General features: G+C 40.0%; 1 protein-coding gene across 3 annotated transcripts in view; it reads left to right on the top strand.

Annotated features, from left to right (window-relative positions):
• EPC1 (enhancer of polycomb homolog 1) overlaps positions 1–23568 on the top strand; it is a 94930-nt gene that overhangs the window by 43957 nt on the left and 27405 nt on the right. For all 3 annotated transcript variants that reach the window (XM_060162697.1, XM_060162680.1, XM_060162687.1), the window contains exon 2: positions 21418–21577. In XM_060162697.1, the coding sequence (XP_060018680.1) occupies positions 21418–21577 (160 nt within the window). The remainder of the gene's footprint in view (positions 1–21417; positions 21578–23568) is intronic.

Raw genomic sequence — 23568 nt, forward strand, 5'->3', positions numbered from 1 at the left:
GTATCTTGTGATATAAATGTGTTTGCCAGCCGTATCATGTTGGTGTCATGCTGTCCTTTCACTCAGTTTAATGTATTTGGGTTTACTGTGAATCCGAGTGGAGAAATTAGAGAACTACGATAAAAGTTCAGAGAGGCTAGCAAGAGTTTAAAATATCTTGAATAAAAATTCCAGTGTAGTGGTATTTAATTCCCTAAATAGTTCGCACGTTATCATCTTCAGTGGCACTTCCCTAATTCAGGGTACTAACATCTCTTGCCTAGATTTCAGTACCTTCCTAACAGGTCTTCCCAAGAGTACAGTTGCTGCTTCCCTGATATTCTTAGCACAACCAGGGGTCCTTTGAAAACTGAAATCTCATTGTGTCACTTCCTGCAAAAGACCTGTAAAGGGTTTCCACTGCTCTTCAAGTGGCTTATCTGTGAGGCCTTACGTAATCTGGCCCCTGCCTCCGTTTTGTTCCTCCAAAGCCTTCAGGTTCCCTCCAGCAACAGGATCATTCCTCATTTATCCCATGTACCAAAACGTTACTCCCCTGCGGGTTGGCTTAGTACTCTCCCAGTGATCCCTCACATCTCCTCTCAGGGTCACTTGCTGAGATATCTACCCATTAAGATAGGTCGGTTACATGCTCCCATAGTATCATTCTTAGCAATTTACTTTTGTGAGCTTCGGGTCCATTTATGGAGATGTTTGATTAGTCTTTACCGCATGACTCGGAGCTCCCAGTACCTTTCAGCATTGGAGCTTGATGCCACCATTACTTGTTGAGTGAATGACTGGATTGGCCTATTGCTAATTTATTCATATGTTTCTAGTTCAGTCTATCCCAGAACTGTGTTTGGAGATTAGAACATAACTCACTCTGTAATTTAGAATTCCATGAGGATAATGATGGTTCCATCAAATTCTTGTACCATGTGATCACTCTGTGATCAGACAAGTCACTTAACGGTAGACCTCATGTTTATCAGTTGTAGAAGGAACCTGACATAGTTGATCTGTAAGTTTGCCTCTGACTCACGTGTTCAGTGGCGTTAAGGGTTTCCCTCCATTTATCAGACAGGGTACGCAGGGTTGTACTGTGAACACACAGCCGTGAAACCTTAGTGGCATTATAACAAAGATTGGCTTCTAACTGCACTGTCGCCTGGGTTGATTTGGGGGTTCTGTTTTATGTGCCCCCATTCCAGGACCCAGCTGACAGGACAGCCTCCATTCTGAACCTTGCTGGGCACTATACTAGAGGGAAGAGCTCTGGGAGGTCTCCTGTCTTGTATCAGTTACTCACATGCTCTGGCCAGAAGCCAGACACGAGGGTTTCATCACCTCAGCTCACAACTCATTGGCCAGAGCAAGTTACATGGCTCCACCTAACCGTATCTTTGACCAGGAGATACAATTCTGCCATAATGACCAGATGGCAAAGAACAAAAACATTTGGCAAACAGCAGTTAATGACAGACCTGCCCTTCTGGTCAACCAGAGATTTGCATCACTGTCGTTCCCACAGACAAAGTGTACTCATCTCCCCCGCAGTGAACCCAGCCTGAAAGAGACCAGCTAGACAGCATCAAGCTTGGAATATTAGGATTTCCAGGTGATACACATATTTCCCTAGATCAGGTTTGGATGTGCTTCCCCTTGACCTGGAGATCTGTGAGTGAAAATATTATCTGCCCCCCCGCCCCCTATCCAGTTTACTTTGGAAAAACAGAGGCCTGATCAACGCAGTAATGCTCCCCTTTGGACAATGGAAACAGCAGTTCCTGATGCATAGCAACTCAAGACTCCCACCAGGCTGGCTTTATAAGGGTCTCCTTTCCCTGGATGTGAGGAATATTCTTACGTAGGTACCAAGTGCAGGCTCCTGGAGGGGCTCCCAGTCCACTGGTTTGTGTGGCTCTTGACATTGATACCCAGGAGATGCTTCCTTTCTTTCCATCATCTTCTTAGCCTCATCTGAAGTAGGTATTGGGGGCCAAAGCCCTTCACAGCCTGCTCCCTTCCTCTAGAAGCTAGGAGACCTGAGGGTACTTGTAAATCAATCTGGGCTGTTGATTTTTGCTTGCTTGTTGGCAGCACAACATTGTAGGCTTGTAACGTGGTTCCGTTTAGCTCAGTGTGCAAGATGGCCTGTCCTCTCAGTTCTTTACAGCTGTCTGTCTGTCTCCTAAATGCTAATCCCAGAAGCCTGTTAGCTTTTGCTGGAAGAGCTGCATCCTTAGTGTCTGTCTCTGTCTCTCTTTTTTCTCTGAGCATTTTGTTGAACTGAAAGCACTTAACTGTGTGTCCAGTTTTATCTGGGTCTCTGCTCTGAGACTCTAATCCATTCGTGTGTTTTAACCGTGGGTATCCGGGCCATACCTTGGTTTGAGAGGACAGGCCATCTTGCACACCGAGCTAAACGGAACCACGTTACAAGCCTACAATGTTGTGCTGCCAACAAACAAGCAAAAATCAACAGCCCAGATTGATTTAAAAGTACCCTCAGGTCTCCTAGCTTCTACAGGAAGGGAGCAGGCTGTGAAGGGCTTTGTTAGTCAAAGGCCTTCTTGATTTGTTAATTTACGGGTTGAGTTGAGAAGCACTTTTCAAGCACTGCAAATCCTCAAATATTTGGCCTCTTCTCTTTTATTCCTGCTTACAAACTAGTCAATTTTTAAAATTTGTTTCTTTCTTGTAATATCAAACAAAGCAACCAACACACCATTTTAATATCCAGGTTTTTTAACCTCTTCTAGAGCTACAAGTTTATTAATTACATGATCTTTCCAAGATCATGGTAACTGACTTTTACCAAATATTTTGTACTACCTACTATGGAATGCCACCCTTTCAGCCTCTTGAGAAGTTTCCTTGCTGCCTGACCCCCAAGCTAATGGCATGTATTTTAGTCTTTGTGTTATAATAGTACCCCACTTCTGGGACCAGTTTATGTCAGTCAGGATAGCCAGGTTATGATGAGTGATTACAGACAGTCTCAAAAGTTTAGTTCTTGTTTGTGTCTTGTTTGTTTATCATGGATCAGCTGGGCAACCAAGCTAATGCAGCAGAGGTCTCAAACATGGTGACAGGTGGGAGGAGCGCTTTGAAAACGTTGCATCTTCCACCGGCAGTTAAATACTCTGGTCCAGAAGTAACGTGAGTCGCTTTGACTCATAGCTCAATGGCCAGCATTAGTCACCTAGCCCCAGCACCTACAGGAGGCCAGAAACGATTTGGGGACCAAAACTAAAGGCTGTTTATTACACGTTCAGTGTTCACCTTTGAAGATGAAGAAAAGAGGGTATTTATTGTAAATTACATCCTATAACTCCCTGCATTTTTGTCGGTGTGCTGGCTTCTCATGTTTAGAAGACATTTGTGAAGACAGAGGTGTAACTTCAGCAGTTAATTTGCCTTTATAGGGTTTAAAACACACACACACACACACACACACACACACACGGTAAATTTGGAATTCGTCTTATTAATTGATTCATGTATATAGCTACAGTAAAATAATTTCTATTAATAATTTAAGTTGTTATTATAATTTGCCTGTTAACAATAATAATACCCCAGGGCTTTATGGATATAACTTCATTTAATCCTCAGTGCAACCTGATCAGGTAGGTAGCTTTTTCTGCCCTTTACTAGTAGGAAAAAAGGTTAAATTGGTTTCATTATTTATAGTACAAAGAGCTAATAAGTGGGTGCTGGGTTCTGTGTTAAGAGGTTTCTCTCCATGTCTTATCTCATTTTATCCTTATAATGGCAGTTACCTCATTTCACTAATAAGGAAATTAGAATTTACAGATGTTAAGTCACAATTAGTAAAGGGCAGGATTGGGATTCTAATCCAGGTTTCTGACATAGAAAAATGTGTGCTCTTAAATAGTATGACTTCTTATATGTCTTTTTTTTTTTTGATAGAGTATTCTTTCCTTTTTTTTTTCTTTTTTGGGCTGTGCCGTGTGCCTTGCAGGATCCCAGTTCCCTGACCAGGGACTGAACCAGGGCCCCCTCCAGCAGTGAAAGCACTGAGTCCGAACCACTGGACCGCCAGGGAATCCCGAGAGCGTATTCTAATAAAGTCAATTTTTTTTTCTGTACAGTATGTTTTATATAAGAAAATAATTTATGGTACCAAATAACATTAAATTAATCAAAATCACTTGAAATTATGAAATATTTATTTTCGTCTATCAATGTGTTTGTTCCTTTAAATAAAGGAGGAGTGAGTTTAAGTGAGGGAAACAAACATTATTAAACAAAAAAGTTTTGAGATTATCAGAGCCCCTTCTATTTTTTAGCCACTCTAGAAGACACAACTTCAGAAATTACACAGGAGTTTTATGGTTTTGGTAAAACCAGGGGACTTGATTTCAGTTAAGAAAAGGAAGGAAATTTTGTAAGATTATTTTTAGCTTTGGTCCTAAGTGAATAATAAGTACAACATATGAACTATCACCTCTTCCCGTACTAACCATGTTATAGTATTTTCCACAATTACCTTAAACTTGGACAAATCTTAGCATTCCTACAAGCCCTAAAGTAGTTTTACATATGTTTTTTTAAACCATTTTTTAAGTTGAAGTATAGTTAATTTAGTTTCAGGTATACAGTAAAGTGATTCCGTTTTGTGTGTATATATATATATAATGCATATACTTTTTCAGATTCATTTTTATTACAGGTTATTACAAGATACTAAATATAATTCCCTGTGCTATACAGTAGGACCTTGTTGTTTATGTATAGTAGTGTGTATATGTTAATCCCAAACTCCTAATTTATCTCTCTCCCCTCTCCGCTATCCCCTGTGGTAACCATAAGTTTGTTTTCTATGTCTGTGAGTCTATTTAAAGTTTTACATTTTTGATGGGTAAAACAGTATTAATAAAAGTGTATCAACAGCCGAGTCTTGATTGCTACATTGACTGGTAGGAAACTACAATAGGTAAATCTGTTATTTTTGATAGAATAACAGGGGATGGTGCAGTGTAGTCTAAACTTGTGACTTTATTTCAGCCTTCTTAATTCATCACAGAGTCCTTCGCTCTCTGGAGTGGTAAATCATTTGGTATCCTCTGACTATTTTTATAGTAGATTATATAATAGTACCTAAATAAAGTACTTCTAAAGCCAAGTGAGTCCTTCATAATTTCCTTTTAACTAAAAGCTGATTCCCTTCTTTGAGGGAAACTCATATTACTAATTATTTCTATAAAAAGAAGATTATTTTGGCTCCGCATTTGGTGTATGTGGTGTCGAAGATACAGTAAGCAAAAGTGTTGGAAGTCCAGGGGAAGAAATAACAAATTTTAATGCTTTTTCTGTTGCCCATACAGCAAGATAAAACAATACTTACTAGAGAAGACTATACTTTACCCTTTACTATGAACCTCCGTCTTTGTGGGCGATTAAGAGTAGTTAGTTACACAGGGGAGCATATGTACCTGGCCTAGGCTCTCCTGTGACAGTAATCTTCCTCCGCTCCATCCTGCATATCCAGGTGCCTGGGTGTTGTCAGCAGTTAAGCTTTATGAGCTGTCATCTAGTAAAGTACTCAGAAGAGAATCCTGCAAGAGAAGTGAGGAAATCTGCCCTTACTTCCTTAACTTACCTGGTTGTAGCTTCCCCACGCTCCTTGTACCCACGATGCTGTCAGTCAATTCTTCAGCTGTTTAAAGTCCTTTCTGCTTCTCTCTTAGTATTCTGAGTCCTCCCCTGAGTACCAACCAGAGCTCAGCCATTCATGGGAAAGGCAAAAGAAGGCAAGAAGGAGGAATTAAACTACAGTAGAAAGACCATGGGGTTCTGGAGTCAGACCTCAAGCCAAATCCTACTTCCACCACTCGGACAAGTGACTTACCTTACTGAGCTTCACTTTCCCTGCAAAATAGGTATTATGATAATACACCTTCAGAATGAAGATTAAGTGTCTAACGTAGGGTCTAATACAGTGATTTTTTTTACTTAATGAGCTTCCTCTTTTGTCGTGTTCATCGTGTAAATAGCAGAGCGTGCTCTGTGTGTGCCAGTGATCCGCCCGACTGCTGAATCTCAAGCATTAAACAGCGCAAATAACTATCTGCATGAAGAGTCTGCAGACTTTCTGTGGACAGTCGGATAGTAAATATTTTAGGCTTTGCAGGCCTTACAGTCTCTGTCACAGCTCTTCTGCTGTTATGGAGCAAAGCAGCCGCGGGCAGTATGTAAATGAGCACGTGCGGCTGTGTTCTAATAAAGTATTTACAGAAACAGGTGGTGGGCCAGATTTGCCTCGCTGGCAACAGCTTGCCAAACCCTAGTCTGTATTATTGTCCGTACAAGGGAGACCTATTGCCAGAGATTTCATAGTCTTACATCGTAATACAGCCCTCCTTTTTAAAAATAAATTTAGTAAACTTACCTCACTATGAGTTGAACAGTGGAGTCAGGAGGTTATATTTCTCCAAACGGATAAAGTCTGTTATTGTAGAAGAGAGTGTTTCCTGTACCACTGTTTAACTGCAACTTTATTTTAATGTTTGCCTTACTCTTTCTGTTTTTTGAATTTTATTTTATTTATTTTTCTATAGCAGGTTCTTATTAGTTAGCTGTTTTATACATATTAGTGTATACATGTCAATCCCAATCTCCCAGTTCATCCCACCACCACCCCTCAACCTTACTTTTTAATACTGAAAATTAAAGGCTTGGTCCCACCAAACATTTATATAAATCACACTAACAGTGGTCAGTACATAATTAGGAAATGTTGACTTCTATATTACTCATTTGGAAAATCATGGTGCATTTCAGCAAATGCAAAACCACTGAGGATGCTTCTGTAAAGAAACTGTTCAACGTTGTCTGTTACTGTCTGTGCGTTTTCCAAAATTATTTAATCACAGAACTCATAGAACAGCTAATTATGTCCCTAGAACTATATTCAGAAGACGGTATTCTGAGGCGCTCTGGTCTCACTGACTTAGGAGATCATGCAGTTACTTAGCAATTCTGGAAGAAGAATTTACATCTCTTGCTCTTGAGTATACAGTCTACTATTTCCCCCCTCACCATTTCGTTCTGCTCTTAGCTTAAAGAAAACAACTATTACAGTTGACCCTTGAACAACATAGGTTTGCACTGTGCAGATCCACTTATACATGGATTTTTTTCTATAAAAACTACACCACTACAGGCCTTCCCTGGCGGTCCAGTTGTTACGACTCTGCGCTCCCATTGCAGGGGGCACGGGTTCGATCCCTGGTCAGAGAACTATGATCCCACATGCCGTGCCGAGTGGCCAAAAAAAGACTACACCACTACAGATCCGTGGTTGGTTGGATCCATGGATGCAGAACCGCAGATGCAGGGAGCCCACTGTAAAGTTATACTCAGATATTCGACTGACGGGGGGGCAGGGTCTATGCTCCTAGCCCCCGAGTTGTTCAAGGGTAGTCAGCTGTATTTGGAAATAATTTCAAACTTACAGAAAAGTTGCAAGAAAAAGGGGAGTACACCCATGTATACTGATTGTTACCATCGTGTCCCATTTGCTTTGTTTATGTTTTTCCATACACCCATTCTGTCATACATACACATGCACACGCATGTATTTTTTTTCCAAACCATTTGAGATTAGTTGCCTATATCATGGCCCTTTACCCCTAAATATTTCAGCAAGTGTTTCATCTTTTATGATGTGGACATTTTTAAAGATTAGAGTCCCTTTGATTTTTTTTGAATAGGGTGATCCCATTTTGGGTTTGTCTCATGTTTTCTCGGTTACATTCAGGTGTTGCATTACCAGCTAGCACATTATATAAATGATGTTATATTCTCATGGCATCACATTCAGAGGCACATATATCTCTCTGCCCCTCATTGGTAATGTTCTTTTTTTTTTTTTTTTTTTTGTGGTACGCGGGCCTCTCACTGTTGTGCCCTGTCCCGTTGCGGAGCACAGCCTCCGGACGCGCAGGCTCAGCGGCCATGGCTCACGGGCCCAGCCGCTCCGCGGCATGTGGGATCTTCCCGGACCGGGGCACGAACCTGCGTCCCCTGCATCGGCAGGTGGACTCTCAACCACTGCGCCACCAGGGAAGCCCCGGTAATGTTCATTTTGATCACCCAGTCAAGGTGTGGCCCAGTGTCTCCACTGTATCATTGCTAGTTTTCCCTTGAATTAATAAGTAATCTGTGGGGAATCTACATCCTTTTGAGAGTCGATGTAGTAAAGTTGTTAAGAGCTTATACTCAAGTCACAGCTGGGTTCGAGTCCAGCTAATGGTATGAACATAGGCAAGTTTATTATCTGTGAAATAGGGGAGGTAGTTGCCATCTCTTTATCTGTCTATTTATGAGCTTTAAATGAAAAAATGAAATAAGAATGTGAAGCTCAGGCCTGGCATGTAATAAATGCTTCGCAAATGTCAGCTATTATTTTAGTTCTGGAAATATGAATTAGTAGGCATAGTAGTAAAGCCTAAGGCTTTGTAACCCAAAGCTAAAAAAGACTTCCCGAAGTCATTTCTTCCACGAAGATTAACATTTTATCCAAGATGAATGTGTTTTTAAAGTATCTTCTTACTGAGTTTGTTCTTTGTCTTGGTGTTCTTTCCTACCTGCTGTACCCTGTCCCTTCTGGTATGTGTGAGACAGGTAGTTAAGGGGTGAAACCACTGTCAGGAAATATTCTTTCTGGATTCAGAGTTGTTTGGTTTCCAGTTTCATAAAGATCTTAATTGAACAGACAATTTAAAAATCAGCTGTACCTGTTTTCTGTGTTACTACCACTGTGATAGTCTCCTGTAACTGTCGTCAAAGACTTTCTAAAAGAGGGGTAGACATGCTAGTAGAATTAGAAAGAAATGAAAGAGGTTTAGATGGACTTAAAACACAGGGAGCAGCCTCACATGTAGATATTATTAGAAGGTGCCACTAGGTGCTCCCTGTGGCTGGCGTGTGAAGTTCAGGGTAGAAAGTGGTATGGTGGTGGACTGACAGAATTAGCTAGAGCTCGACCATCAGGTACCCCATTTTGCCACGCCAGGATCGTAAAGGCAATAGAGAGCCAAGGATTAAGTGTGAGAGTATCGTGATCAGACTTTTTTTTTTGGCCATACCATGTGGCTTGCAGGATCTTAGTTCCCTGACCAGGGATCAAACGCGTGCCCCCTGCAGTGGAGTCTCAGAGTCTTAACCGCTGGACCGCCAGGGAATTCCCCATACTTTTTGAGGAAGACCACTGACGGTAGCTGCAGAAGGGAAGTGGAGAATAGTGTGATGCTAGAGGTGAGAAGGCTAGCTGCAGCCTGGATGTGACAGTGGGATGAGAAAGCACTGAATAATTTCTAGACATGAAGGAGAAGTTTATAAGATCTGGTGCCTGATTTGGAAATGGGGACGTAGGAAGCAAAAGGGAGCTGGAAAAATCAAGGCTTCTGACTGGGTGACTGGAGGTACGATGGTGCGATTCACTGAAATTGATAAGACACAAGGAGGAACAGGTTTGGAGAGTCGGCAGATGGGGACGTTGATGTTAACACGAGATATGTCAGTGGAATATAGAGTAAGAGGTCTTTCTACATGTGCCTAACGTTCAACAGAAATCTGTGCTAGAGAGTAAGATTTTGAATTGTGTCATCAGCGTGCAAATGGTAGTTAAAGCCATGATAGTGGATGAAATTGCAAGAGTGAGTATGTGCAGGGCTAAGGACTAAGACTTGGTATAGCATTTGTTTGTATTAGCCTATAGAAACATGTTTAGTTTTCGATAAGTTTAAATTAGATGTTCAGTTTATTCAGTGCTGTGCTTTAGGGTCTAACCCCCCAAAATGAGAAACATGTTTGTATTTTATTTGACTGCATGGGTTAAAAGGTATTAAATAACGGCAGATGACTAGCTCTCTGGGGTACATTGGAGGTGCAGAAATCCTCAGCATAAAGATTATAAACAGAAACAAGAGCTTTTTGAGCTGTTTTAACTTTAATTTTTAGGGAAACATTCTGATTAGATTGTAATTTTATGAGAGTAGAAAGAAACTAATTTCAGTCCCTTCCCTTTCACATTGCCAAACATCACACTGGGCAGGCAGACTCTTAATAAGCACAGCACTAACAGCCCACGTCCAAAGGGATGTCAGGGGTACAAATAAGGGACATGAGAAGGTGAGGATCAAAATTAAACTGAAGGGCTTCCCTGGTGGCGCAGTGGTTGAGAGTCCGCCTGCCGATGTAGGGGACACGGGTTCGTGCCCCGGTCCGGGAAGATCCCACATGCCACGGAGCCGCTGCGCCCGTGAGCCATGGCCGCTGAGCCTGCACGTCCGGAGCCTGTGCTCCGCAACGGGACAGGGCACAACAGTGAGAGGCCCGCATACCGCCAAAAAAAAAAAAAAAAAAAAAAAGTAAAAAAGTAAACTGAATTTTGCCTAGGGCTGCCTTTCCTGTGCTTCTTAGCAACTTTAAGTCCTGAATATGTTATAAGTACCAAATTGACAAATACTTCACACTGACGAGAAACAAGAAGACTGGACAGTTTTACCCATACCTTAGCAAAGGTCTTCCTTTACTGTTTTATAGTCTAGAAGTAAAATAATTTCAGAGTACTGAGCTTTAAGTGAGAGGAGTAGAGAGTAATAGAATCTTCTACCATTTATTTCTTGTAGAAAATATAAGTATCGAACTGCTCTTTTTCTTGCCAAGTAGTCTAATCTGTCTTCAGCTATTTTAAGTGTTTACCCCGAGTATTTTAAGCACAAAAGCAAAATGCGTTTGTCTTTTTTTATTTTTTGCTTTTATGAAATTTAATCGTATTTTCTTTTAAGGAAGTCCATTCCAAACCAGAACAGTTTGTGGACCTTAAATAACTGTTGTAGGGCTTCCCTGGTGGCTCAGTGGCTGAGAGTCCGCCTGCCGAGGCAGGGGACGCTGGTTCGTGCCCCGGTCCGGGAAGATCCCACATGCCGCGGAGCGGCTGGGCCCGTGAGCCATGGCCGCTGAGCCTGCGCGTCCGGAGCCTGTGCTGTGCAGCGGGAGAGGCCACAGCAGTGAGAGGCCCGCGTACCGCAAAAAAAAAAAAAAAAAAAAAAAAATTGTTGTAGTTTCACTGGCACATTTGTTCAACAAACATTCATTGTATACTTGTATGTGTTAGGCACAATACTGGATCTGGGGTAGACAAAGCAAAAAAGAATTCCTATCCTTCGTGCATCTTACATTTTGGGGAGAAGAGACAAGACGATGAACAAAACAATAAGTAAATTCAGTAGTCTGTGAGGAGGTAAGTGCTACCCAGCAAAATAAAGCAGGGTAGTGGGATAGAACAGGGTTGAGGGGGAGAGATTCCGTATTTTTTGCAACATTTTACTATGAAAAATTTCAAACGTACTGTGAGGTTGCAAGCATTTTATAGTGACCACCCATGTACCCCGTGGCTAGACTCCACCATTAACATTTCACTCTACTTTGCTTTATCACACATCTGTTCATCTCTGCATCCATCAAGCCTTCTTGTTTTGATGCATTTCTAAGTAAATTACAGACATCAGTGCATGTTTCCCTAAATACTTCAGCATACATATCATTAATTAGAGTTCAGCATTTATTTACTGGTTTTTTTTCTTCTGAGGTAAAATTTACATGCAAAGAAATTCACAAATACTTGGTGTATATTAGCTGGATTTTGACAAATTCGCCTACTTGTCTAACCCATCCCCCAACAAGATATGGAACTTTACCATCATCCCAGAAAATTCTTTCATTCCCATTCCAGTCAATCCTTGCCCCCAGGCCTCAGAAGCAGCTACTGTTTTTCTTTTTTCTTTCTTTTTTTTTTTTACCGTAGATTAATGTTGCTTGTTTTGAAACGTCACATAAATGGACTCAGAGTGTGGACTGTCTTGTGCAGAGCTATTTTCCCTCACCCCAGTGTTTTGGGGACTTGCCTGTGTCATGCCATGCGTAGGTGGTTTGTTCCGCTGTGTTGCTGGGTGGTCCTCCGTTGTGTCACCGAACCGCAGTTTGTGCACCAGTCCTGATGATGGACGTTCGGGCTGTTTCCACTTTGGGGCTATTACGAATAATAAAACCGTATGAACATTCTCATTCAGGTCCTTTTGTGGGCTTGCATCCTCATTTCTCCTAGGTAAATACCTAGGAGTGGGATTGCTGGGCCCTGTGCAACGTGTATGTCTGGTTTCATGAGATCCGCTGCCCCTTTTTCTCACTAACCGTGTCTGAGAGCTGGAGTTGTTCCTCATCCTCATAGTTGTTCGGTGTGGTCAGCCTTCTCAGTTGTAGCCATTCTGGGGACCGTAGAGTGGAAGAGCTGGTGAAGAATGCTCTGTCTGCAAAGGGGACTTTTGAACCAAGATTTGAAGAAAGTGAGGAAGCGCAAGCCATTCTGAGTTTGACAGAGAGCAAGGAATCTAGTATGACAAGAGCAGAATGGAAGTAAGGGTTGCCTGGGCACAACGAGGAAGGGGAATGTGCACATCCTGTTGGACCTTGTAAGCAGTTTTAAGAACTTTGGCTTTTATTCTGAGTGAGGTGGGAAATAATTGGAATGTTCTAACGGAAGAATGGCATGGTCTGACTTGTATATTAACAGATTACTCAGATTATTGCATGAAGACAGACAGAAATGGAAGCAGGGAAACCAGTCAGAAGGCTGTCGTAATGAGCCAGGCAAGAGCTGGGTGTTCGGATGCAGAACCTGGGAGCCCTTGCTGGAGCACTGTTCCTGAATAGGCATGGCTGTCTGGTTCTCAGGAAAGTCGTCAGGAAGCAGCTGAGAGAGTGATTCGGCTCAGCCCTTCTGTTGTGGTGGCAGTGGAGTCTAGCCCTCCCTGCATAAATGAGCAGGGGTTCAGTAACTTCTTAGGTGGCTTTTTACAAATTAGTCCTCACTTATTTACCCATAAGAAATCTTATACAATATTGTTGCTTTCAATAACCTGTTTTTAATTCAGTAACCCAAAAGGTCTAAATGTGGTCTTAATTGTTGTTATGGCTGACCGTTAAGGCCATTATTTTCTTAAATAAATATACTTAATGAATAAGTTGATATAATTTAATCTTTGTTTAGGAATTTGCCCAGTATAACCTTGAATAACTCTTTCTGGTTTGGTAATATTTATTAGAACTTACTATAGAGCAGGTAGAAATACCTTTTTCATTTTTTTCATTCAATTTAGTCTTATCCTTATTTTTCTATAATGATATTTTTTAGAATACTGGGTACCTGCAATAAAGGAAAACATAGTTCTAGCTGCTAAGTAGATTACAAAGATAATCTTGTTTATCCCTCATCCTTAAAAGAATTGAGAGTCCCCCATACTACAAGAGAATACATCTTTTAAAGGAAAAGATATAAAGGTTAGTTAGACATAGCATCTAATCTTAAGGAGCTTAACATTTTGGAGATCAGTATGTAGACAAATAAATGATTACAGCACGATTTCTTACGTAGAGGATGTAGTGCTGTAAAAGCACAGATAGGGGAAGCAGAGGGAAGATCGTTTTGTTTTATTTTTTTTAATAGATCTTTATTGGAGTATAATTACTTCACAATGCTATGTTAGTTTCTGTTGGCAAAGTTAGTTTCTGTTGGCAAAGTTTCTATGGCAAAGCGAATCAGCCATATGCATACATATATCCCCGTATCCCCTCCCTCCCACCCTCCCTATGCCACCCCTGTAGGTCGACACAGAGCACCAAGCTGATCTCCCTGTGCTATGCAGCTGCTTCCCACCAGCCGACTATTTTACGTTCAGTAGTGTATATAGGTACATGCCACGCTCACTTCGCCCCAGCTTCGCCCTCCAACCCCATGTCCTCAAGTCCATTTTCTGTGTCTGTCTCTTTATTCCTGTCCTGCCCCTAGGTTCTTCAGAACCTTTTTTTTTTAGATTCCATATATACGTGTTAGCATAGTGTATTTGTTTTTCTCTTTCTGATTTACTTCACTCTGTATGACAGTCTCTGGGTCCATCCACCTCACTACAAATAACTCAATTTCATTTCTTTTTATGGCTGAGTAATATTCCTTTGTATATATGTGCCACATCCTCTTTATTCATTCATCTGTCGATGGACACTTAGGTTGCTTCCATGTCCTGGCTATTGTAAAGAGAGCTGCAGTGAACATTGGGGTGCATGTGTCTTTTTTTTTTTTTTTACAAACCCACAATTTATTGTTATATTGTTGCTTTAAACAGTCACATGCATTTTAAGAAAAGGGAAACAATCTTTTATATTTACCCATAATTTGGTTCTTTGTTCTCTCCTGATAAATCTGTTTCCATCTGCTATTGTTTCCCTTCCATCTGAAGAACTTCCTTTAGCATTTCTTTTTTTTTTTAATTAATTTATTTATTTTTGGCTGCATTGGGTCTTCATTGCTGCTCACGGGCTTTCTCTAGTAGCGGTGAGCAGGGGCTACTCTTCGTTGTGGTTTGCGGGCTTCTCATTGTGGTGGCTTCTCTTGTGGAGCACGGGCTCTAGGCACGCGGGCTTCAGTAGTTGTGGCGTGTGCATGTGTCTTTTTGAATTATGGTTTCCTCAGGGTATATGCTCAGTAGTGGGATTGCTGGGTCGTACGGTAGTTCTATTTTTAGTTTTTTAAGGAACCTCCATACTGTTCTCCATAGTGGCTGTATCGTTTTACATTCCTACCAGCAGTGCAAGTGGGAATTGCACTGCAATTACATTCCCTCTTCTCCACACCCTCTCCAGCATTTATTGTTTGTAGATTTTCTGATAATGGCCTTATTGTGGTTTTGATGTGCATTCCTCTAACGATTAATGATGGTGACGGCAGAGGAGGCAAGAGCATACACGGGAGAAAAGACAGCCTCTTCCATAAGTGGGGCTGGGAAGCTGGACAGCTGCCTATAAAAGAATGAAACTAGAGCACTCCCTAACACCAGACACAAAAATAAACTCCAAATGGAGTAAAGACCTAAATGTAAGGCCAGACACTATCAAACTCTTAGAGGAAAACATAGGACAAACACTTTTTGACATAAACCACAGCAAGATCTTTTTTGACCCACCTCCTAGAGAAATGGGAATAAAAACAAAAATAAACAAATGGGACCTAATGAAACTTAAAAGCTTTTACACAGCAAAGGAAACTATAAACAAGACAAAAAGAAAGATCATTTTAAACCAGACTTTGAAGAACAAGTGGGAATTTCCTTGGGAGTGGGGCTGGCGTATGGTCCATCTGTGTGAGCAAAGGCACACAACAGATGTTTAAGACACAGTACTGTCCCTTCAGATGGGTCTTATCTACCGATACCTAATGTCACTCTTAATCAATAAAAATGATATTTTCTGACTTCTCAAATTTGTGATATGCCCTGTTTATAACCAGTTAACCATTTTGCATTAATTACCAATGTTTTTATCAAAGAGACCATTACCACCTGAAAAGGCAGAAATTTTCTAGGGGTAAGCAAAAATAACAAAGGGGAAAGTAAAAGAAAAAACATTAAGTGCTGGAAAGAAAAGAGGGAAAGACGGGTAAGAAAAAAAAGAGATATGTATATAAAACAAATAATAAAAATAAGTAGCAGAGTGACTTGCTGGACTTAGGGTCTGAGGAGGAAGCTAAGATTCCTGCCTGGGTCTCTGTCTCTAAAGCCCACGCTCTTCCAGTGCGCCCGGTGGGCTGAAGTAACAAAAGTGAATATTTGGAGCCTGCAATTGCAGGGTTCATGGGGACACGAAAGTGCGCCTCTGAACTTTCCGAAGATCATCGTTCAGTCTTTTCTGATCCTCTTCTTTATTGTTCACATTGCTATGTATAGAAAACATTATCATTACTTGTAGCGCAAGAGGCTTTTAAAGTAATTTGCCTAATCGTAAGTTACGATTCATCTGATTCCATTTTATGTAAGGTTGACTATCTTAAAATTCTTTAGATTATTTAATAGTATTTACTTTTTCCCTGTAAGATCAGATTTGAGAGGGTATACCTTTGTTATTTTATGAAAAATGGGAATTGATCCTGGTGTTTTGATGATTAACTCTTAAATTGCACCTGAGCCTAGTTATTATAAATATTCTATGATATAAAGAAACTTTACCCTCCCAGGGTGTCAAGCTAGTAAGTGGTCTTCACACACAGCTACTTCCTTTTCTTAAAATAATCTTTTAACTCCTGTTCTAGCTTAAATGTCACTTGGCACTAGTGAAAGTGATACTGTCCTTGAAATCCCTTTCCTATTTATATTTCCCATTAACACATTGTTCTTTTCCTTCACAGCACTTATCACACTTTACAGTTTATTTTTAGGGCTGTTTTATTAGTGTCTGTCCTCCCTACTACAGTGTCAGGAACCGTGCTATTTTATTTACCATTGTGTTCCCAGGAGAGGCACATAGTGGGCAGTCAGTAAATATGGACTAAGTTAATTAATGAGAAGCTTAAGCCCAGCTGTTCTGCCCTGTATCTCCAGTTGTTGTCCTATACCAGCATTTCCCAAACTGCATTACAAAAGTTCTCCATGAGCTATTAATGGATACTTTCTGAAAAAATGATTCTGTGGTCATAGATTTGGAATGACTGAACCCTCTGTCATGAGCAACCACAGTTTACATTGCCGTGTTAAAAGCTTTCATTCCAAAAGTTTAAAAATCCAACGTTCTCTCTTTTTTTTTTTAACTGTCAGACTCATTATTGGACTACCTATTGATAATTTGAAATTAAGTATTCCAGTGAACACAGTTTGGGAAGGCTGGCTTATTCAGTGCTGCAAGTAGATGTATTTAGAAGTTTCATTGACAGATATTATCTTCCAGGAACATCTGGCATTTTATATAATTGTAATTTAGGATCGGATCATCTTAGTTATTTAGTCAAGGCATTCAATAAGTAATTATTGAATTGAATTCATAGCTCATCTTATTCTAATTTATTTCATGTATTACTTGGCTTCACCATTTCACAGCTTCCTACTCAAAGCAAAAATTTCATTTTCACTTATAATTTAATGTTACTTTAATATAATTTAATGTTTTTTTCTTGGAAGTAGATGTATATAGTTTGGGGTTTTAAAAATACGTTCTTTACCTGGAAAGCTGCAAGTGTAATGTTTTACTCTGGAACTAAACTTGACTTAAATGGGAAGGGTTTTACTGAACTAAATAAATTGTGTCTTTCAGAAATTACCTTTGTTTTAGAAAATCATGTAGTGAGATGTACTCAAATATTTTTTGTCAAAAAGAATTACAAAGAATTTTAGAAAATAAGGGAAATAAAATTATAGAAGAGTATTTCAAAATTATATCACCAGGAGGTGATCTGTTAACTGGTGTACATACTTTGAAACTTGACACATATGTGTGCCTGCTTGCATCTGTGTGGTACGTGTGTGTGTACATACACAGATACCTACATACATATTCATTCAACAGATATTTAAGCACCATGCTTTGTACTCGGCACTGTTTTCGGGTGGTTATTTAGCAGTGAACAAAATAGACAAAAATCCCTGCCCTCACGATGCTTAGATTGCGGGGGGGAGGAAGGGGTGACAACAGTAAACAAACCAAGGATATGACATGTCAGAGGACTGTAAGAGCTTTGGAAAAATATAGCAGTGAGAAGAATAAAGGAGCATAGAGAGAAGGACTGTTACGTGTTCAGCTGCTTTTAGACTTTTTCCTATATTTGTGTGTGTTCAATTATGTCTTTTGCTTTTAAAAAAGATTAAATACAAATATCCTGAACATACAATTTTCAGATCTGTCTTTTTACTTAATAAATTGATGGGTTTTTCCATTTCATTAAATATTATTCTGAACCATTTAAAGGCCATGCATGTTCCATTTTCTAGAATATGGTCCGTTTTCTAGACAGCAGCCAGGCTGATCTTTAAAATCCTTCAGCCACTGTTGCTCTTAGTACAAGGACAAGTCCGTAACATGCCCCATGTCCCTGCGTGATTTGACCCTGACCCCCTTTGCACTCTCACCCCCTGTGCTCCAGCCACACCGGCACCTGTGTGTGGTCTCCTTCCCATCCTCGAGTCTTTGTACATACACAGGGCTACAGTAAATAGGAAGGTTTAAGGTTATAGTTACACACCAGTTGTTGAGTGATTTTTAAGGCTTAGAAGAACATATTTGTTGTATATTGTACATATCTTGGCTCCTTATGTTCCTTATGAGGAAATTTTGTCGAATATTTTATAAAACAAAAAAACACATGGAAGATTTTTTTAAAGCAGTATTTACTATAATATTGATAAAAAGTTTGATTTCATGATTCTAGGAAAATGGATATAAAGATAAGGAAGTCTTTCTACAGAATGCTGTTAACACTAGGAAGAATAGGAATGGTAACAAGCATATGGTAAATCTTCGGCTTCTCTAGTAATGAAAGGTACACATTTGCTACCATGTTTTAGGTAGGTAGTGTGTCTCAGCCATTTTATCTTAACCACAATCCCATATGGTAGGTACACAGTATACATTTATAGGTAATAAAACTTGCTGGTATGAATATCTTGTCCCAAGTCCCAAAGTCATGGAGCTAGTAAACGGTGGAGCCAACCTTCCAATCCAGAGCGCTCCCGATTACAAATCATGTTCTTCACCACCACACTACAGTGCCTGTAAGAAATCTAAAGCCTTAGTGGTCCCATTTCACACCTAGAAAGTAATTTTCATTGTGGTTCATCTAGAGAAATGAATGAAATAGCCAGGAAATTTCTGAAAAAGAATCATGAGGAGTGAATTTAGTATCTAGTCAGCACTAGATAATAAAATGTAGTCTGCGGCTGCACTTTGAAAAACACGTTAAATACTAGCAGAGGAGGCAGTTGAGTAGAGGAGGGCAAAAGAACTTGGAAATACTCCCAAGTGCAAGTGGAATTCTGAGAAAGGCACATTTTTAGTCATTAAAATAGGGAATAGGTGATTTTATGCATGACGTTCATACACCCTTCGAGATGGCTTGCTGTCTCTCCGTATACAAAAAAATAAACCGTCTCTCACATGTTCACCTACACAGAGAAATGCTAATGGATTAAGGACAAAATGCAAATGAAGAATAGTGTGCCTCACTCCCCCACTCCCTCCTTGAGTTTGATGTAAGTAGGGGGCATAGGTCACAGAAAATTTCTCTTGCTCTTTGAGGGTATCTGAGAGGAGAAGAGTACACCTGTGATTGATTTCCCCCCTGGGGCTCAGAAGCACCCTGTGTCAGAGGGCACAAGGGCCAGTACACACGCCCATAGGCTGTTCGGAGTCACCCCTCCCCCCCTCACACTTAGTTTCTACCAGCTCCCAGGAGCCACAAGGCAGCCTGAATCAAAGATAAGTTGAGTTATAAAAATGAAAGGTTTTGTTTACACATCCTAGTTTGTGACTATACGATTTATACCTGTTACTAAGGATGACAGAATCATAAAGGAAAAGGTTAATAAATTTGACTAATAGAACTTTCCTGTGTGGAAAAAATCCTCTAAACAAAATCAGAAGTCAAACTTCAGGAAAACAGTTGTCAGTTTTATTACATGGGGGCTAATTTCCTTAATATTGAAAAGGAAAATAATCCACATATTTAAACATCAATGAGAAAAAGAAAAGCAGCACTTTTGAAAATGAGCAAACAGCAACACGTAAGGGAAGAAAAACTCATTGTAAAGAAATTAACCTAAAATAAAATGGGTCATTTTAAAATTGAAAAGAGATGTTAAGGAGTTACTGCAAGGAGTGTTAGGAATATGCGCTGTAACTTCATATACCCTTTGAGCGCTTCCGTCTCTTGTCCTACAGATGCTTTCACGGGCTCACAAAGGTGTCTCATACATATAGTAGTACAGGATTGGTTTTTGCAGCGTTCAGGGAGAAGGATAGGCATTTAAGTTGCTTCCAGGGTTTTTTCCCTATCAATTCGTGTCTGGTTAAATAAGTTACGGTACATCCACATAGTGGAATACAATGCAGCTGTTGCAAAAATGGTAGTGTAAGTATCAGTATGGAAAAATCTCCGAGGTATGTCAAGGGACCAAAGCCCTAGGGATAAAGCTCTGTATGTTGCGCAGCAGAATCCTAGGTGTGAATTGATATATACGTATATGTAACATTAACAGAGGCTACGTATGAAGACTGGAATTTTTTGTTTTCATAGTGTTGGAATGTTTTTCATCCTTCAACGTGTACTTTATATACAGTATTTTAAAAACTAGCTTAAATTTAATGAAATGTTTATCAAAATTCAATGATGATGGGGTGGGTGAGAACAGGTATTTCTGTGGCAGCTGGTAAAAATCTTTCTGTGTGGCACCTCAACCAAAGCTTATTTTGAGCACCTGTAACTGCCAAGCATTGTACTAAACATTTAATGCACATTTAGCTTACTTAAATCTCCAGCCATCCGTGGAAGATTCTATTTTTCTTTTCCTGGAGGAAACAGATTTAGAAGAATGAAGTGTCTTGCCGGGAGTCACAAACTCTGGAGCCTTTGCCTTCAATCCCTATACTTTACTACCGTTCAAAAAGGGCTCCGGAAATTCAGAAGAAAGGTTATTACTCGAAACACAGACCAGGTTTGAATCCGTGTCAGCTTCGTGAATGAAAAATGGAGACAATAATCTGTACCCTTCTTTGGAATGATCATATTAGTTGATTTGTATGACGTTTATGAAACACTGTATGAATAAGCAATTAGAATCGATAAAATATTTTTTATACAAAGCCTGCTTTCGTCATACAGTACGTTCGAATGTTTTAACCCTCTTTTTAAAACAGTCTCATCTGTAGAATGCAAACTTCTTTTTTAAAAATAAATTTATGTACTTATTTATTTTTGGCTGCGGTGAGTCTTCGTTGCTGTGCATGGGCTTTCTCTAGTTGCGGCGAGCGGGGGCTACTCTTGGTTGCGGTGCGCAGGCTTCTCACTGCGGTGGCTTCTCTTGTTGCGGAGCGTGGGCTCTAGGCACGCGGGCTTCGGTAGTTGTGGCACGTGGGCTCAGTAGTTGTGGCTCGCGCGTTCTAGAGCGCAGGCTCAGTAGTCGTGCTGCACGGGCTTAGTTGGTCCGAGGCATGTGGGATCTTCCCGGAACAGGGCTCGAACCCGTGTCCCCTGCATTGGCGGGCGGATTCTTAACCACTGCACCACCAGGGAAGTCCCTATAAAATGCAAACTTTAATAACAGTTTTAGTCAGTTTTTGGAATCTTTTGTATAATTTAACTCTCAATTTCGGTGTAGTACCTTTTCTTAAATTGAGGAAATATACAGTGTATCTGACAAAATCTTGTTTCTATTCAAAATGTTTTTACCACAACTGTATTGTTAGCATCCTTGCAAGGCTACTAAAATTCCTCTATTTTAAAAACAAATGAAAACCTCTTCATGAGGCTACATGTTCTGTTTGCTAGTTTTTTAATACGTAACTTTACCTCTTTTTCCCTCTTTTTAGGAACACCATCTTCAGCGGGCTATCTCGGCACAGCAGGTGTATGGCGAGAAGAGGGACAACATGGTCATTCCAGTCCCGGAGGCAGAAAGCAACATCGCTTACTATGAGTCCATTTACCCCGGGGAGTTCAGGATGCCAAAGCAGCTCATTCACATACAGCGTAAGTAATTCCTCTTCTGGTAACTGTACTGTGCATTCTCTTCTTCTGTAACTCTCGGCAGGTTTTTATCAGTTCGGGGCCATTTTCAGTACCCACTTCACTGACCAGAATCAGCTTGAGAGTTATTAGAGCCCATTTTCACCTTTTATAATTGTGCTTGAGCTCTCTGCCTGACAGAAAAGACAGCATTTTCATCCCAGATTTTTAGCTTCATCTCAATATGGGACCTTATGCTACTGTAGATGAGTAGGATAAAGAATATACCTTAGATGTAGAGATCATTTTCTTACTCTTCAGAAATAGTAATGTTAATTGCCTTAAAGAATTTCTTAATAGAAGTCAGAGGTCAGCAAACCTTTTCTGTAAGTATTTCAGGCTTTGCGGGTCATTCAGTCTCTGTCACAGCTATTTTACTCTGTGTTCCAATAAAACTGTATTGACTAAAACAGATGGCAACCCAGTATTGGCCTACGGGCTGTAGTCTGCCAACCCCGTCTGTGTTTCTACTATTATTTTTCGTTTTTTTCTTTTTTGGCCGAGCTGCGCGGCTTGTGGGATCTTAGTTCCCTAACCAGGGATCGAACCCAGACCCTTGGCAGTGAAAGTGCTGAGTCCTTACCACCTGACTGCCAGAGAATTCCCCTAATTTTTATAAATATAGCATTTTTAATTGGTAACTTCTCTCACTTGGTACTGATAGGCTCTTCATTGGAAATGATCCTTTGATAGCTAATCACATATGATGATGAACAGCTGAGAGCTTGTAGACTTAGGCAAATATATTTCATTCACTCAGTCCCCACATAGTGGACAACTTAAACAGATAATTGAAAGGTTACTAAGGTAAAATTGCTACAGCTTTCATTGTGGTCTTGCTGACCTTTATGATCAAGAGGTTTTTCCAGGGGCCTGTTTCAGCTTTTTCTCAGGACAATATAAATCTGTTTTGTTTTTATTGTTCTTTCTACGGACAGAGAGAAACTAGCTTTAACCAGTGTCCAGCTTATTAACTACTTTTCTGACTCATTTAACCTCTCTCCAGATGATCTAGTTCCTGTCCTGGATTCTAAGCATTTTTTTTTAACTATTTCTTGAATATGAAAACTAAAAGTAGACATAATGCCTGTATTGACTCTTATCAGTTCTGTATTGGCATTTCATAGTTTTAACTTGTAATGTTTTTTCATCTTTACCTCTGACTTGTACCTAATCTTCCTGACTTCCTTTAGAAAAAAAAGAAAATTTTCCAATTTATTAAAGGCTACTTTGAAGTGAACCAAACAAGCAGCATGTGTTTTCTTGCCCACTCACATGTTTAATAACATGTCAGACACAGACATTCTAAACAATTTTGACCAATATTAGGACCTAAAAATTAGTTCTCTGGAAAATCATGTCAGTGTGAAAGTACCAGAACTGATCCTTCCTCTACACGTGAACTAGAGCCACACTGCATTCCACAGCCACAGGCTGTATTATCTCACGAATACAGGCTTTTAGGTTAAAGCAGCACTGAGCAAGGTAAAATTACATTAATCAATTTACATTATCATTACTATCAGAAAAAAAAATTTGAATGCATGTTTTACAAATAGTTGCTTATTGATGACCAAAATTCACAAACCACATTTTATTCGTAGCTCATGGATTAAATTGTGGTCAGAAGAGTCAAAAGGGACTATATTTAAAAAGGAATTGACTTTGCTGACATTGTAATCAAATAATAGTAATAAAATGGGAGCAGAATTGTAAATTATTTGGGGAAAAATTTTTTTGCATCGGTACAAATTTGGAAAGATGTATTACATTGGAATGTTAATAAAGACAGCTAAATTAGTGTTAGCTGCCTTTGGATTTCTTTTAACATTTTGTCTTGGATGACTAGAGATTCACAGAACATGTGAAGCCTTGTATAATCACCACCACAATTAAGATAATTGTACCATCACCCCAAGACTCCATCTTGTTGCTCCTTTAAATGCACCCCTAGC

The sequence above is a fragment of the Lagenorhynchus albirostris genome, chromosome 1 (genome assembly GCF_949774975.1).
Source record: "Lagenorhynchus albirostris chromosome 1, mLagAlb1.1, whole genome shotgun sequence".
NCBI classification, from domain to species: Eukaryota; Metazoa; Chordata; class Mammalia; order Artiodactyla; family Delphinidae; genus Lagenorhynchus; species Lagenorhynchus albirostris.